Source organism: Sorex fumeus, unplaced genomic scaffold (genome assembly GCF_029834395.1).
Source record: "Sorex fumeus unplaced genomic scaffold, SorFum_2.1 ptg000024l, whole genome shotgun sequence".
In the NCBI taxonomy this organism is placed as follows: Eukaryota; Metazoa; Chordata; class Mammalia; order Eulipotyphla; family Soricidae; genus Sorex; species Sorex fumeus.
The window spans coordinates 50760989-50776454 of record NW_026606081.1 but is presented as its reverse complement, the minus strand read 5'-3'; the positions used below and the strand labels follow the sequence as shown (position 1 = coordinate 50776454).

The 15466-nt window shown below is 51.2% G+C and overlaps 1 protein-coding gene across 3 annotated transcripts in view; it reads left to right on the top strand.

Moving 5' to 3' along the window:
* Window positions 1–714: 714 nt before the first annotated feature.
* The window catches only part of KIF13B (kinesin family member 13B), a 146948-nt gene continuing 132196 nt past the window's right edge, over window positions 715–15466 (top strand). For all 3 annotated transcript variants that reach the window (XM_056113989.1, XM_056113990.1, XM_056113988.1), the window contains exon 1: window positions 715–847. In XM_056113989.1, coding sequence (XP_055969964.1) covers window positions 793–847 — 55 coding nt within the window. In that variant the 5' untranslated portion in view covers window positions 715–792. The remainder of the gene's footprint in view (window positions 848–15466) is intronic.

The following is a 15466-nucleotide window of genomic DNA, read 5'->3' as shown; positions in this document are numbered from 1 at the left end:
TTATGCGTGCAAGGCCAGCGGCCTCCCCGCTGCACTGATCAATCAGTCCCCTAAGAGCGGTGACTTGGGACTGGTTTTAAAGAGTGATTTTCGGCCGGGATGCAGATGGATGCGGGCGTAGGGAAGTTTGGGGCCAGCTGATCACTGACCACGCATGGCAGGAAACGAGTCTCCCATGCCACCTAGCCAACAGCTCTTTGGCAGGGACAGCTGAAATCTCAGAACCAGCTGCGAGAAGACGGAGGTCGAAGCCCACGGGCGTTCACAGCTTCCAGATGGCCAGGCGCTCGAGCAGCTAGGACGCCCGGGCCCCTGGTAGCCGCCGGTCAGCCCGCTCGCGGGGCGGCCGGGGACCACAAGTCCCGTCATGCAGCGGGGCGAGCTGGGAGTCCGCGCAGCCCCGCCCTCTTAGGGCCGCGCCCCACAGACAGACCACGCCCTTTCAGGCCACGCCTCCACCCAGGCCACGCCTCATTCAGGCCTCTCCCCGAAGGTCCCGCTCCCCGCAGGCCCCGCCTCCCCCAGTGAGGCCTCTCCCCGCAGGCCCCGCCTCCGCAGGAAGGCCCCGCCTCTTATGCAGGCTCCGCCTCCTTCAGGCAGCTCCCCGCAGGCCCCGCCCTGCAGACAGGCCCCGCCTCCGTCAGGCCGTCCCCGCAGGCCACGCCCCCACAACCCCCGCCCCCATCAGGCCCCGCCCCCGGCCCCCTCCCGCCCCGTCCGCCGCGGAGTCGCCCGCCCGGTGGCCGCGGCAGACGGAGGCCGAGCGGGAGCCGCGGCGGCGGCGGCGGCAGGATGGGGGACTCCAAAGTGAAAGTGGCCGTCCGGATCCGGCCCATGAACCGCAGAGGTGAGCGCCCCCCGCGCCCGCGCCCGCGCCGCCGCCGCCGTCGGCCCCCGGCCGGCAGGTGCCTGACGCGCGGGGTCCCTGGGCCGGCCCGGCCGCAGCTGTCAGCGCCGCCCCCGCCGCCGCCCGGACCCCGGGCCCGGCCGGGAGAGCCGGGGGGGGGCTCCGGGGGGCGGCCGCGGGGGGGACACCGGGCGCGCCCCCAGCGCCCGCCCCGCCCCGCGCCCGGGGACTTGTTGAGAAAGTTTTTGTTGTTGCCCCGAGTCCTATTCGTCATCCCCAACAATAAATAGTGGAAGTGCCAAGATTCTTGTGAAACTGTATCTTTCAGGCCGTCTCCCGGGCGGCTGATAACCCGGGGGCGCGGCCGAGCCTGCGTGGACGCGGCCGGGGGGCTGCGGGGCGGGGCCGGGCCCGCGAGGAGGTCAGGGCTCGCTGCTTGTTGTTTGTTTGTTTGTTTGGGGGCCACGCCCGGCGGTGCCCAGGGCTCCCTCCTGGCTCTGCACACAGGGCTCACTCCGGGGGCCCTACGGGGTGCCGGGATCGAACCCGGGGTGGCCGCGTGCAAGGCAGGCGCCCTCCCCGGGACACGGGGATCGAGTCCCTTAAGTGCCAGTCACGTTTTCCAGTATGGCCCAAATCGGATCGGGGTGGACACTCGGAATTGCGCCCCCTGTGGTTCTCCCCCCCCCCCCGCGCCCCCCTTCCCCGCCCACCCCCTCCGTGTGTGCGTGTGCGTGTGTGTGTGTGCACAGACTCACACTGGAACTGGTCAGGGACAGGAGCTTGGGCCTCTGTCCCGGCCTTGGACGGCCACGTCTGTCCAAGTTGCCTTTTCCTGCTTGGGAGTCAGCGCTTCCTCCCGTGGACAGGCCTGTCTTCAAGGCCTGTCAGGTGGCTTGCAAGAGTTTCCCCCTAAGCATATTGTGACTTTTATGTTGTCCGTGTGTGTGTGGTAGGGGGGCGCAAGTTTAGGGTCTTGACCTGGCCAAGGGTCTCGCCTGCTTTGGCCAACACAGCGCCTCCTTGAGTTCAGAAAGTTTCCCGAGGAGTCTCCGGTAACCGTGCAGGTGATTATTTCAGTTGGCTCCAAGTTTATCACCATAATTGGGGGGGTGGGGGTGGGGTGGGGTAGGACACAAAGCAAAAACCCCAAACTGAGCCTCCCAGAGCTCAGTTTCTCTGGGATTTGCTTCTGAAACCATGTTTCTGGCACATTCTTCAGTGTTCCTTTGCAGAAATAGTTTAAACCACCCCCCTACACACACACACACACACACACACACACACACACACCCCTCTCCCAGGGTTGCAGTTTTAATGTATCAGTCATCTCTGTTGGGTCATCATTGCCAGCATCCCAGTTTGTAACTGTGCAGAGCACGTTCGATTGTGATCATTTTAGCTGTTCCTTAAGCTGAGCTCACCTAAAAATTAAGGGGCATACGTGGCCCGTAAATAGAACCTCTGGTTTCACAGCTCGGGGGAACCCTCTCCCCTAGCCTGGATCCTGAACACATGTCTCTTCAGCGACCACTGCATGTGCTGTTCCATCTATTTTGAGGTGAAGTTGTAGTTTCCTTGAATCTGGTTCCTAGGGAATCCAGTAGTGGACTTCTAAAGTCAGTGATTTAAAAACTACTTGCTTTTGTGAAAGTTTGCGTAAAAAAGCTGACACAAAACCATATTCCTTTCCAGTAATTTTTGAAAAGAACCCCATTACTTTAACCAATTAATTGTTGCTTCTGGGAAATGAATGTATTAAGTAACAGTGTGTAATTATGACAAATAATAGTCTTTTCATCTTAATTATTTTTCTCGTCATATGAGTGCAGGCAGCACCCTCAGGAATCACCCTTTATAAAGTGCGGTGAGAATGACTTACTGGACAGACTCAGATTTTGGAATTGCATTAGCTGGTGGAGTCGAAGGAAAGTTTGGGATTTTTGAGATGCTTCCTTAAGTTCTTCATGGGGCTTCTGTGTTTAGGTGTTAAGATAGTGGCTTATTATTAAGGATTTATCAAAGAAGTAAGGGACTGGAGCGATAGCACAGCGGTAAGGCGTTTGCCTTGCAAGTGGCCGGCCTGGCCGAGCTGGGTTCGATTCCTCCGCCCCTCTCGGAGAACCCGGCAAGCTACTGAGAGTATCTCGCCCTCATGGCAAAGCCTGGCAAGCTACCCGTGACGTATTCGATAAGCCAAACACAGTAACAGGAAGTCTCACGATAGATACATTACTGGGCCCGCTCGAGCAAATCGATGAACAACGGGAGAACAGTGCTACAGTGCATCAAAGAAGTAAGAATATTCCAGTTTTTATTCGTTGATGCTAAATTACATGTGGGTTTTGAAGGTCAGAGATTTAAACATTAAGCATTAGGCCCCAGATCAATCATAGGAAGAGCTGTAATGGCTAATGAATACGCTTTTTGCCGGGGTTTTATTTCTCTAGTTATACATTTTAGTCTTATTCTGACAAAATAAAAAGGAAAAACTCTAACAATTCCCGTGCTCATTTTAAATTTCCCATTCTAATATGTGTGCCAGGGCTGCCATTTTACAGAGTTTGACTTTATTTTGATTCTGTGCTCAGGGGTTACTCCCAGCAGTGCTGGTGGAGGAGGAAATGTGTGGAACCAGGGTCCAACTGGACCTGGCTGCTTTCAAGGCACTGCCTTAACCTCTCAACTGTCTCTCTGTTTTGTTTTTTGGGGGGGCACACCCAGTGATCCTCAGGGGCTACTTGCTGGTGCTTGGGAGTCCCTTTTGCCAGTGCTTAGGGGTCCTGTGTTAACGGAGATCTAACCTCGGCCTTGCTCATTGAGTTATCACTCCTGTCCCTCCCATAGTTCAATATTACAGTTTTGAAATAGATTACAGTTTTGTTTGCCTATTCTTCATCTGCTGTATGTATAAACAGCTGAGGGAACGGGTACACTTGTTTTATCATGAGATCTTGAACTTCTACATGCATTGTCTTTTCGTGTTCTCTCTCTCAGACTCTTAGACTGCACCTGGGAACTAGTTGTATGTGTCCATGTACTGTAAAGAACACCCGCCTATCCATTATTGACCAGCCTAATTATTCAGTGAGCCTAAAGTTTTACAAGTATAATTAACGATACTAGCTAGATCACTGACCTTTCCTTCTTGTTCAGGAATTTGACGCTTTATAACTTGAGGTGGTTTAGAAAAGACCTCCTATTTCTTGAGTGCCTGCCAGATCCACGTCTGGCTTCTGTTAGCAGCTAGTGCGGGCCCTTCCTCTGGGACTTCCCAACTTAAAATATGGGTAAGGCCAATTACCAAAACAGATAAATCTATTTTCACAGTGTTTGGGAAATACCTTTGCTATCTCCCTGGCCCGAGGTGGTGAAACCAGAAATGACACCTGAAACTGAGCTGAAAGAACAACAATGAACTGGGCTTCTGGGTGTGAGGGTGCAGGTGAGGAGTCAGTGCCACAGGTAGCACTTTGCAGCCTCTGACTCACGCAAGACCCAGAGGACATGTGATGCCTCATGGAAGTCTGCGCTTAAGGAAATCAGGACCAGTGCAGTGAGCCGCTTAGCAGGATGAAAGTCAGAAGCACTTAACAGGACGGCAGGACAGGGAGAATTCAGGAGTGCTGTGTTTAACTGTAGGACGGACTCTGCTATTATGGTTATGACTATGTAAAGGCGGAAGCATGAACGGGCCTGGGCTAGAAGGGAAGGTGAAAAGGGGAGATGGCTGGGGAAGGTCGGGGGTTCAGTCTCCTACAACCAGCTCCGAGTGTTGGGGGGAGTATTCAGGTTTCCTCAGTGCCCTCGATGGTTCCTGCTCTGGAGGAAGTGACAGTCATGTGAAAAGATAAGATGAGAAGGTAAACAGCTCCGCTGCTGATTGCTGGTTATTAAGTACCAGGTGAGCGATAGGGCAGCTTAGGAATCCAGGGCTGCAGCCTGGTCATTAGAGGCCTCTGCGGTGGGGGAAGTGGGGCAGGCCCCAGGGAGGTCGGGAAGGGGGTCAGGGGGAAGGAGTCTGGGCAGGCCGCCTGCCCGAAGAGGGCTGTGGACCAGCAGGTGCCCAGAGACATGCTGGCCAAAACGGGGCGGCTGGGACCTGGGCCCGGAATCTGGGGGCGGGTGGGCCCTGTGCTCCAATTGGAGCCTGAGGCAGGCTTGATAGTGTGTCCATGTCTGGTTCAGGGTCCAGCAGGCACAGCCCCTTTCACAGGCTGTGGTGAAAGAGGGCCCTGGAAGCAGGAAGGAGGAGAGAATGTCAAACCCAGAGAGCCAGGTAAACTGAGGCATCGACTCGCAGTCGTTGGAGAGCTCACAGGGAATAAACAGGGGTCCTGAGGGATGGAAGCACGCACTTGACTGTGGTTGTTCTCTGGGCAGTGCTGGGGACGGAAGCCAGGGCCTCACCCATGAGAGGCAGGTGCTCTGCCTCTCGGCCCCACTGCAGCGCCTGTGTTTCGGCCCAGGTGTTGGGGGGGGGTGTGGGTGACGTGCACGCTGGTCGGCGTCCCAGAGGGATAACTGAGCCTCCATTAAGGATGACTGGATGGAAATTTCTGACATGTTCTCAACAACAGAAGATACTTGTTTCACCAGCAACTGCTCGATTTGCTAATGGGAATGAGGCCCATTGCTCACAACATTCCTTTGTCTCTACCTTTAACTCAGTCAATGCAATTGGAATTTATACTTGAGGGCAAGAGGTCTTTTTATTGAGAAATTTTATTTCAGGGCTGAGCGGGACTATAGCAGCTGGGGGGTCTTCCTTGCATATGGCCCACCTGGCACCACATAGGGCCTCCTGAGCTCCCAGGCGTGGTACCTGAGTGAAGAGCCAGGAGTAAGCTCTGAGCACCCATGGATGTGGGCCAAACCCACCCCCCACCCCAATTTATTTTGGGCCATCCCCAGCAGTGCTTTGGGCTTCTGACTCTGCTCTGCGGCCAATCTTTTTTTTTTTTTTTTGCTTTTTGGGTCACACCCAGCAATGCTCAGGGGTTACTCCTGGATCTGCACTCAGGAATCACTTCTGGCGGTGCTTGGGGGACCACAGGAGATGCTGGGAATTGAATCTGGGTTGGCTGTGTGCAAGGCAAACAGCCTCCTCGCTGTGCTATATCACTCCAGCCCTCTGCAGCCACTTTTGGCAGTGTTCTGGGGACCCTCCATTGCCAGGCTTGCAGCCCTGGGCTCTGTCTACTGCCTAGGATCAGACCTGTCATATGTACGATACAGCAGAACTTGGTCTGCCCCTTACTCCCATGAAACAAGGACCTGTGTTTCCCTTTCCCGTTCTTTTCTGAGGTTGGAAGAAACCACTGACCAGGCTATTCATTAAGCAGATGGATCGAGATGGTTATTGAGTGGAAACGGATTGATGGCTGATCCCTGCCAGTCGCCTGGGTTTCCCTTGCGCTCAGCAGAGGGTGTTCTTGAAAATTCCTTGCCGAGACAAGCGGCATCATCCCAGGGAGTGTGGCAAGTGGCTGGTTGGTTGGCCACATACACGACACACAAATGTGGAACTGTTTGATCAGTTTTGGTTCTGCCCTTAGGGTCTACTCGCTCAGCCACGTGCTCTGGGATTACTTCCAGCATTTTTCAGGGGACTTACATGGTGTTACGGATTGAACCCGGGACTCTTGCATGCCCTCAACTCACTGAACTATCTCCCTAGCCCCATACTTTATGGCTCTACTTTTGAGCCATAAAGTTTGGTAATTCTTATGTGTTATTTTCTTCTTCAGGAAAACCACTGAGAGTGGGTTATAAAACTAGAATGAATGTCAGAGAGGTTGAGTAACTTTCCCTGAGTCACAAAACCAGCATCTTGGGACCTGAATTTCACTGTCTTTGTCATGAAGGCGTGTGGTTTTAGTTTACTTTTTTTTTTTCTTGTGTTGATGTAATTTTCAGAGAAGTGCAAGATGCACAAGGGAGAATAGTGTTGTTTTCTTTTGTTTTCTGGATCATACCCTTGGGTGCTCAGGGTGGGGGCTGCTGTTCCCTAGAAAAATACTCGGGGGCTCCTGACAGTGCTTAGAGGACAGTGCAGTGGTCAGCCAAAGCAAGCCCCTTAGCCCTGTGCTGTGTCTCCAGGCCCTTGCTGTTACTGTTGTCCCAGTCTGGGTGGGGTGTGTGTAGGACTTGGGACTCAGTGACAGGCATATTCGCACATATTCCAGTGAGGACAGTGGAGTAGGTAGGTGGGGACTTGTGACTGGATGAGGAATACTTGTAGGTGGGGAGAAAAGCTTGGGGGGTATTGTGCTTAGTAAGGAATATGCAGGAATAGAAGGAAGTAAGCTGTAAAAATTGAATTCTGTCTGCTTATCTATTGGGTTGTTTCCAGGTCTTGAGGTTGTAAATTATGCTGCGGCGAATGCAGGTATGCGTGTGTCCTTCTGGGGAACATTTCTGTGCTCTTAAGGTAGATGTCAGGAATGCAATCGCTGGGTCGTATGCAAGTTCTGTTCGTGGGTTTTTTTTTTTTTTGGCCTTTTGGGTTACACCTGGCGATATTCAGGGGTTACTCCTGGCTCTGCACTCAGGAATCATTCCTGGTGGTGCTTGGGGGGCCATATGGGATGCTGAGGATTGAACCCAGGTCGGTCGCGTGCAAGACAAACACCCTCCCCGCTGTACTGTTGCTCCAGCCCTCTGTTTGTGTTTTGAGAAGTCTTCAAACTGGGCAGTATTATTTGGTCATGAGAAAAGATGAAAGTTTGCTGCACTTTGGAATTGGAGGGTGTCATGTTAAATGAAGTGAGTCCGGAAGTAAAAGACATACTAGATCTTGTCTGTGGAGTATAAAGAAGTAAAGGGATGAGATAGTCCCCAGTGGAAACAACCCTGAGACAGGACTGAGGAGGCTGAGGAGGTGCGGGGGGAGACCGTGGGACAGTGGTAGAAAGATCGTGACAGGCTGGTGGAGGTTTGGGTAGCAGGCATAAAAGGTATAAAACAGTGACCTCTGTACTACTAGAAACTGTAGCACTGTAGCACTGTCCTCCCATTGTTCATCAATTTGCTCGAACAGGCACCAGTAACGTCTCCATTGTGAGACTTGTTACAGTTTTTGGCATATGGAATACACCACAGGGAGCTTGCCAGACTCAGCCATGTGGGCGGGATACTCTCGGTAGCTTGCCGGGTTCTCAGAGAGGGACGAAGGAATCAAACCTGGGTCAGCCGTGTGCAAGACAAACACCCTACCCGCTGTGCTATCCGGGCTGGAGCGATAGTATTGGAAACTATGACATAAGAAAAAAATTAGAAAAGGAAGAAAAATTGAGCTTGCAGTAGGAGACAGTATCTGTATAATTAATAACCATCGAGAGGGTGCAAGCATGGAACTGCATTATTTTGGTTAATTTTCTCAGTGGTGCTTGGAAGCAGTCATTCATTCATTCATTTTGGGAGTGAGGGGTGATTCAGATCACATCCAGCAATGCTGCTCATAGGCTGTTCTTGCTGCACTGGGAGTAAGCCCTGGAGGCACTTGGTGAACCACACGTGGTGCCGGGCCCAGGAGTCGGCTCCTTGCTTGTGAGAAAAAGCCTCACAGCACTATACTCTCCCTCCAGGCTGGATCCATCTCACAGCCCAGAAAATGGAACTAGAGACAAGCTGATGTCAGACTGTGAGCCCTGAGCATACGCCCAGCAAGTGGGCAGCTGGGCGGCTGGGTCCGGCTCCGCCCCTGGGTGCTGGGCCTCCTTGGGCAGCTGGGAGAGCACAGAGGATGTGGAGGGAAGGCGGGGCCCTTACTAACTTGGGGGTGTCCGTGAGGAGCAGCTGGGGATCAGAGTCTGGAAGCCCCGAGGGGAGGTGCTGGTAGGGTGAGAGTTGAGCCGTGCTGTTGGTGCTGGTTGAGGAGGAGGAATCCATGTGGACTGGGCTCACAAGCTGACAGCAGCAGCCTCTTCCACACCCGCTGCTGGAAGTGATTGGCTGCGTGTGGCTCTGGCCCGGGGCCCCTCGCGGGAGGTTTGGAAGAGCAGATTGATGTCCTGTGCAGGGTGGGACTCTGTGCTTTACCGTGGTCAGCAGTCTCCGTCCCAGGAGCAACCTTCATCCCAGGGGCTCACGGGTGGCAGGTTGGCCAAAGCGCTGGCAAGACCCCGAGGCTGGATGTGAAGGGCAGGGAATTTACGGAGCAGCAGCAGAGGGCCATCTCAGACTTGGACCGTGTGACTCAGCAAAGGGAAGGACAAATGTTGGTGTTGTCAGAGCTCGGAAGTCCAGGAGAGACCGGTATTTTTAGGATGGACTTGGAAAATAATGAATTTTCTTCTGGAACATTCAGCAATGTGCAGTTGGTGCTTATCAGGCTCCAAGCATGACAGGGGCCTGCCCCTGAGCAACGAGGGCTCAAGCTTGGTGGAAACTCCTCAGCCTCACTGGGTCTCAGTGCAGCGAGGTGGATTGATCCATCCAGAAGGCTGTTGGGTGTGTGAGTCTGGGACCAAGGGAGTCATTACTATAGGTAGAAAATAGAACACAAAATTAAGGTGTGTGCGAGGAGGAGGTTACAGAGGCCAAGAAGGGAGACTTCGGGGAGACACAGATGAAAGCAAAGCGAAGATCCAGGCGAGCACATCCAGGCCGTAGAATGGTCAGTGGTCAGGCAGCACTGGAGTGGCCAGTGCACAGTGATCTCAGACTCTGCTCTTTGGCTTGAATGTCATGGAAGCCCGTGGCCGTTTCTTCCTGAGATGTTGGTGTGGTGGTGGCGGGCTGAGACGTATGAGGGTGTGCCGGCATTGTGCAGAGAATGAGCCTGGATGCTTTCCATGAAGGAAAGAGAAAGGGCCGTGTCCAGCTACCCTTCCGAAGGCTCACCTTTTGTTGTGCAATTTGGGCCAACCATTTTTGCGGGGCTTGCACCGAGTGGGACCCTGTGGGGCCAAGGATGGAAGCCGGGTCTCCACTCAGAGGTCTGGCTGCCTCCCCTCTCAATCCCCCTCCCTTTGAGTGTGGGGAATGTTTAAGCCTGTTAGAGGCAGAGGGAAAGCAATAGAGAGGGATCATTCTGAAAATGTAAGAGAGTAATTACAGTCATGGGAACACCCTGCAAGGCTTAATTTTTTTGTGGAGGTAGATTATGAAGTTATGAAATGAGAGTGAGACAAATTCAGTGAGTTGCGATCATCAGAGTAGTGTGTGCTTGGGCATGTGGACTCGAACCATGACTGTCTGCTGGGCCAGTGGGGTCATTCCTCCTCCTTCTTTTTTTTTTTGGTAGTATTATATATCAGAAGTGTATAATTCAGTGCTTTTTGGTGTTCTTTCAGAATTGTGCAACCATTACCACTGTCTAATTCCAGAACATTCTCCTTGTTCCAAGAGAGACATACCATTAGTGGGCACTCTCCACCTACTCCCCACTTTTCTCCTTCACCACCACCGACACCCTTTACCCCTGCCCCTGGCAGCTGATTACCATGTCTCCATGGATTTGTTTGATCTCACTATTTTATATGGATATAATCATACAACATTCTAGACTTTAATTTTGATTGATTTCACTTGGCACAATATATTCTTTTTCATATTCTTCAAAATATAAAATGATATATTTATATATATTCTTAAAATGAAGTATATATAATATACTTGAGCTGCATAATATTCTATTTTAGGGCTAGGCTGCATTTTGTTTATCCATTCATCAGGTTGGTGGGAATTTGGCTTGTTCTTACATTTTGGCTATTGTGACTAAGATCTCAGGAACACGTATGGATAAGTTTTTGTGTGGACATACATTTTCGTTTTTCCTCTGTTGCTCACCTCAAAAACCAGGAGTCCATTGAAAAGACAAGTGCATCTATTTATTTAAGGATGGAGGATTATAATTCAGTCTTTTTCCATTCTGGGAAAAACCTGGCTCTCTCTTGAATATATCTCTCTGTCTCTCTGTCTCTCTCTCCTCGCATTGCTCTATGGAAATTTTATTTTTTTGCGGGGAAGAGTGGTGTGAGCCACACCCAGAGGTGCTCAGGACTTACTTCTGGCCCTGTGCTCAGGGATCAGTCCTGGTGATGCTGAGTGCTGGGGATCAAACCCAGGTTGGCCAAGTGCCAGGCAAATGTCCTGCCTGCTGAACTATATCCCCTACCCCAAAATACATTTCTCCCAAGGAAACTTTTACTTCACTAAAAAGATAAAAACAATGAATGTAATTCAGAGTGCATAGATTCCAGTAGAACACCTAAAACATCACCCGAAGAGGAACAAAGCCAAAGGTTTTTCAACGGGGAAAAAAAGAGGAAGAAGTGAGGAACGAGAAGAGTTGATTTGTGACATAACCTTGAACTATCTTGGCTCTTCTTAGTTGGCTACTGACTGTGCAGCAAGAGGAAAGGGAAGTGTCCAGCTCTGTCCTCGGAAAGCCCACAATCATCACTTCTTTTGCTCAGAACAACTTCAAACGCTTGCTGGCTTGACAAAAAGCTTTTTCCTTTTGGCTGCTGGGACCTCATACTCAGGGCCTCTGGCGTGCAAGGTGTGAGTCACTGCCGTCCTCTGCTAGCAGCTCTGCAGCCGCCTGGATGGCTTCTGAAAGGGCTGTGTTTGAATCAGTGCGTAGACTTTTAAACATGCTTCACCTGAGGTGGCGGGACTGCAGCTTCCTCATGTCTTGCTGTGGGGCCATTCCCAGGACGTGTATGCCCAGCCCCCATGAGGCTCCATTTTAAAGGGGTCGCCACCGATATCAGCTTTTTGTTTTGTTTTGGGTGCCACACCCAGAGGTGCCCAGGGCTAACTCCTGGTTCTGCTCTTTGGGATCACCCCCAGCGGGGCTTGGGGAACCATTAGGGGATCCAGGGATTGGACCCGGGCTGCCATGTGCAAGGCAGGTGCCCGACCCACTACTGTACTATCACTCTTGCCCCTGAGATTTGGTTTAAAAATGGTCATGCATGTTCGGAGGGCTTAGGAAGACCTGGGACTGAGTGGGCGACTCACAGGGTTGGTTGCCCTGTCTCCTGCTCTGCATTGCTGTGAGGTCAGTGGGGGGAGGAGGGGGGAAGAGTGAGCCATCCCCGGGCCCTGGAGAGAGGCAGCTTCCCAGGGTCGTGGGGACTCACTTGCTGACTGGCTCTGCTGAACTGTCAGCTGCTGATATTTTAATATTCATCTTGAGGAATTTGACCTAGAAACCGCGGCTGTCTGGCAATAACATGGGACCTTCGGCGTGCGTGGAGTGAATTTCTTCCTTCCTTGGGACTCGGCCGTTTCATGAGAACAGGCGGGGTGAAGCCTGTAGTGCCAGAACATCGCTCCAGTGTGGCTGGACTGAAGAACACTCTGGCTTTTGATTGGTCCTTGGTCATAGTAGTAATTAAACCCAGTCTCATTATTTTAAGGTGCTCTGGGAATGAACGGTTGTGCATGTGTTGCTTTTTATAATGTAAGGTTAGTGCTCGCGTTTACTGTGCTCTGGTCGCTGTAGTAAAAAGGTGTACAATGCAGACCCAGTGAATTGTATACACAGACCGCCCACCGTCACAACAGTTTGCTTGCTTCCTTCTTTTCTTGCTTGCTTTTATTTTGGGGTCACACCTAGTTGTGCTCAGGGATCACTCCTGGTGGGCTTGGGGAACCATTTGGGATGCTGGGATCAAACCCGGTTGGCCACGTGTAAAGCAAGCGTTCTACTTACTGGACTATCTCTTCAGCCCGTTTCCTAAGTTTTCTTATTGAGAGTGAATGATTGCTTTCTAAGCAACTTATAACAAATTTTCTCTTGAGAGTGTGTCATATTTGGAATCAGTGGCAATACAACTCAACTAGTAAAATTGGATAGGCTCCTAGCTACCATTTTATTTTTTAAATTGTTATTTCAACTGAACCCTGGTCTTCACACATGGGAGTGCCGAAATGCTGAGCTACACCCCTGGCCTAACTGTACCTAACATTTTAGATTAAGACGCTTTTCATGTACCTGACCCTGGACTCTTCAGGTCCTACTGCTTTTGTTTGGGGGTGTGTCCTAGATGCCATCTCTCCCCCTTTCAACAGCCGGGAACACCCTCTATTATCTAGCCTCCCATCATCAACAGACTCGGGGGTTAGAAATTTTGTTTGATGATAAAAACTATTAAAGACCCGAAGATAGTTTATATTTCAAAGGTCGCCTTTGGTGGGTGTTCACATAGGAACATTTGTAATTGCTGTAATCTTGTTTTCAGGGGAGTGGTGAGGGACTTGAGGCCACACCTGACTTTTCTCAGGTTTACTCCTGGCTTGGGGGGGGTCACTCCCGACGGTGCTTTGAGGACCCTCTGCATTGCTTGGGGTTGCACCAGGATGGACTGCATGCAAGTGCTCTCACCCCTAACGATCTCTTCCGCCCCAGTGTTGTCATCTTTTGTTTTTTTTTGGGTCACACCAAGCGATGCTCAAGGGTTATTCCTGGCTCTGCACTCAGAAATTACTCCTGGCGGTGCTCGGGGGACCATATGGGATGCCGGGGATCGAACCCAGGTCGGCCGTGTGCAAGGCAAATGCCCTACCCGCTGTGCTATCGCTCCGGCCCCGCAGTGTTGTCATCTTTAAAACAAGAGTTTAGGGGGCATATTTTAGCGATTAGGTGATTGTATCTGTGGGGTGTTTTAGGAATTCGTTCTTCGGTCGTGCTGTTGAGCGCTCCCGAATTATTAATCGCACCCCTAGAAGACATGAGGGGAGAGGAAAAGGTGCCCCGGAGGAGTCACCCTAGTCAGCAGCGCTTGAAATGAAGGGGAAATACTGGACAAACTGCCCCCAGGAGCACGTTTACAGTGTACCTTCCATGTGGTTCCCCGGCTCAGACCCAGTGTTCCTGCACAAGACTAATAGCTAAGGTTATGGTGGGTGGTGAGATAGTGCGCTGTGAGTCACAGCAGTTTCCGGAGAGCTGATAATGGATTTGTGTGTAGGTAGAGATCTGACTATACAGAAGCCACCACCACGACGTGGCCAGACAGCAAAAAAAAAAAAAAAGTGGCATTAATCAAGTGTGGTTGCTCACCTCTGCAAGCCTGAGGAAAGAAAGAAGCCCGGTGGCCTGCTAGCAAAGCCTGTGTGGCATGGCCGGGCCTTCCCTGCTGCTTTCCTGTGCATCTAGAGTGGACAAAGGCACCCGCAGCAGAAAGAGGCTTGAATGCACGCTGGCCACAGCGGGAGGTTAGATTTCCACTGTGGGCACAGTTTTCCTTTCAGTTCTCTGCGCTTGAAGAATGTCAGGGCTAAAAAAAAAGAATCTGAATTTTCTTGTGCTTCTTGATTATATCTTTGAGAACCAATGTTGTAGAGCCGATACGGGAAGTGAAGTTGTGGCAGACACAGGGAGGGAAATTAGTTGGTTCTTTCCCCCCTGCATGTGTCTAAATAATATAAGTTCTATGGAAGAAAGAAGCCTTCTTTCCTGGCAGGGGAAGTGCTCTCAGGCTGTAATGAGTGTGACATTGACGTTTGGCCAAGGTTCTTGGGGAAACACAAAATGATCCCAGTGTAGTAAGACTCCTTTCCTCGGCACTTATCTTTGGTAGCTGAGATAAGGCTAACAGAAACAGTTTCATTACTTTAGTTAAACACACACACACACACACACACACACATTAAATTGTAACAACAGACTTTTAAAAACATAGGCTAAGCTTAGTGTGACCTATACTTAAGAAAGAGTTTTATATAGGGCCAGGGAGGGGTTCGGTGGGCTGAATCAGGTGCTCTACATGCAGAATCCCCAGATTTGATCCCTGGCACTGCAGGGTCCCCTGAGCAGCAGCCTGAGTAGTCCTCAAGTATCACCAGATGTTGCCTCCCAAAAAAAAAAAAAGGCCAGAGACTGTACAGCGAGGAGGGCGTTTGCCTTGTACCCGGCTGACCTGGGTTAGATCACCGACATCCCATATGAGCACTGCCAGGCATAATTCTTGAGTGTATAACCAGGAATAACCCCTGAGCGTTGCCAGGTGTGGCCCAAAAAACAAAAAATAAAACAAGTTTGTCCATGGCATAATCTGCCAGTTCAGTTAGCAGGCTCACAGAATCATGTGACGATGCCTTAACCATTCCAGCATGTCTTCAACCCTAAGTGGCAGCCACTTCTCAATCCCAGGCCATTTTATGCCAAATGGTAGAATACTTTTCTGTGACTGGCACCTTTCACTAAGTACCAGACTTCGTCCATGTTGGGATATGATGCAACATCCTACTCCTTTTCACTGTCCAGCAGTGTTCTACTGCCTGGACATACCACACTGGCCTGCTTGTCAGCATAGATGTTCAGCTGGGTTGTTTCCACTCTGGCCGGGGATGAATGGTCAGAATCATACTGCGGTGAAGATTCCTATTTGTGCTTTTGGGTGGACATGGTTTGGCGTTTCTCTCGAGTATATAGCACTAGGAGTGGGGATGGCTGGCTGGTAAGCTGACTCTCTGTCTGTGCCTTTGACGCTGCCAAACTGTGTTCTAAAGTGACTGCACCATTTTATGTTCCCACCAGTAATGCCTGAAAGTTTCAGTTTCTCCATACTCTTGCCCACACCTGTCACTTCCTGCCTTTGATTATAGATGTGTCACTGGGGGTGAGGTGGCATCTCATCATAAGTTTGATTTGCATTT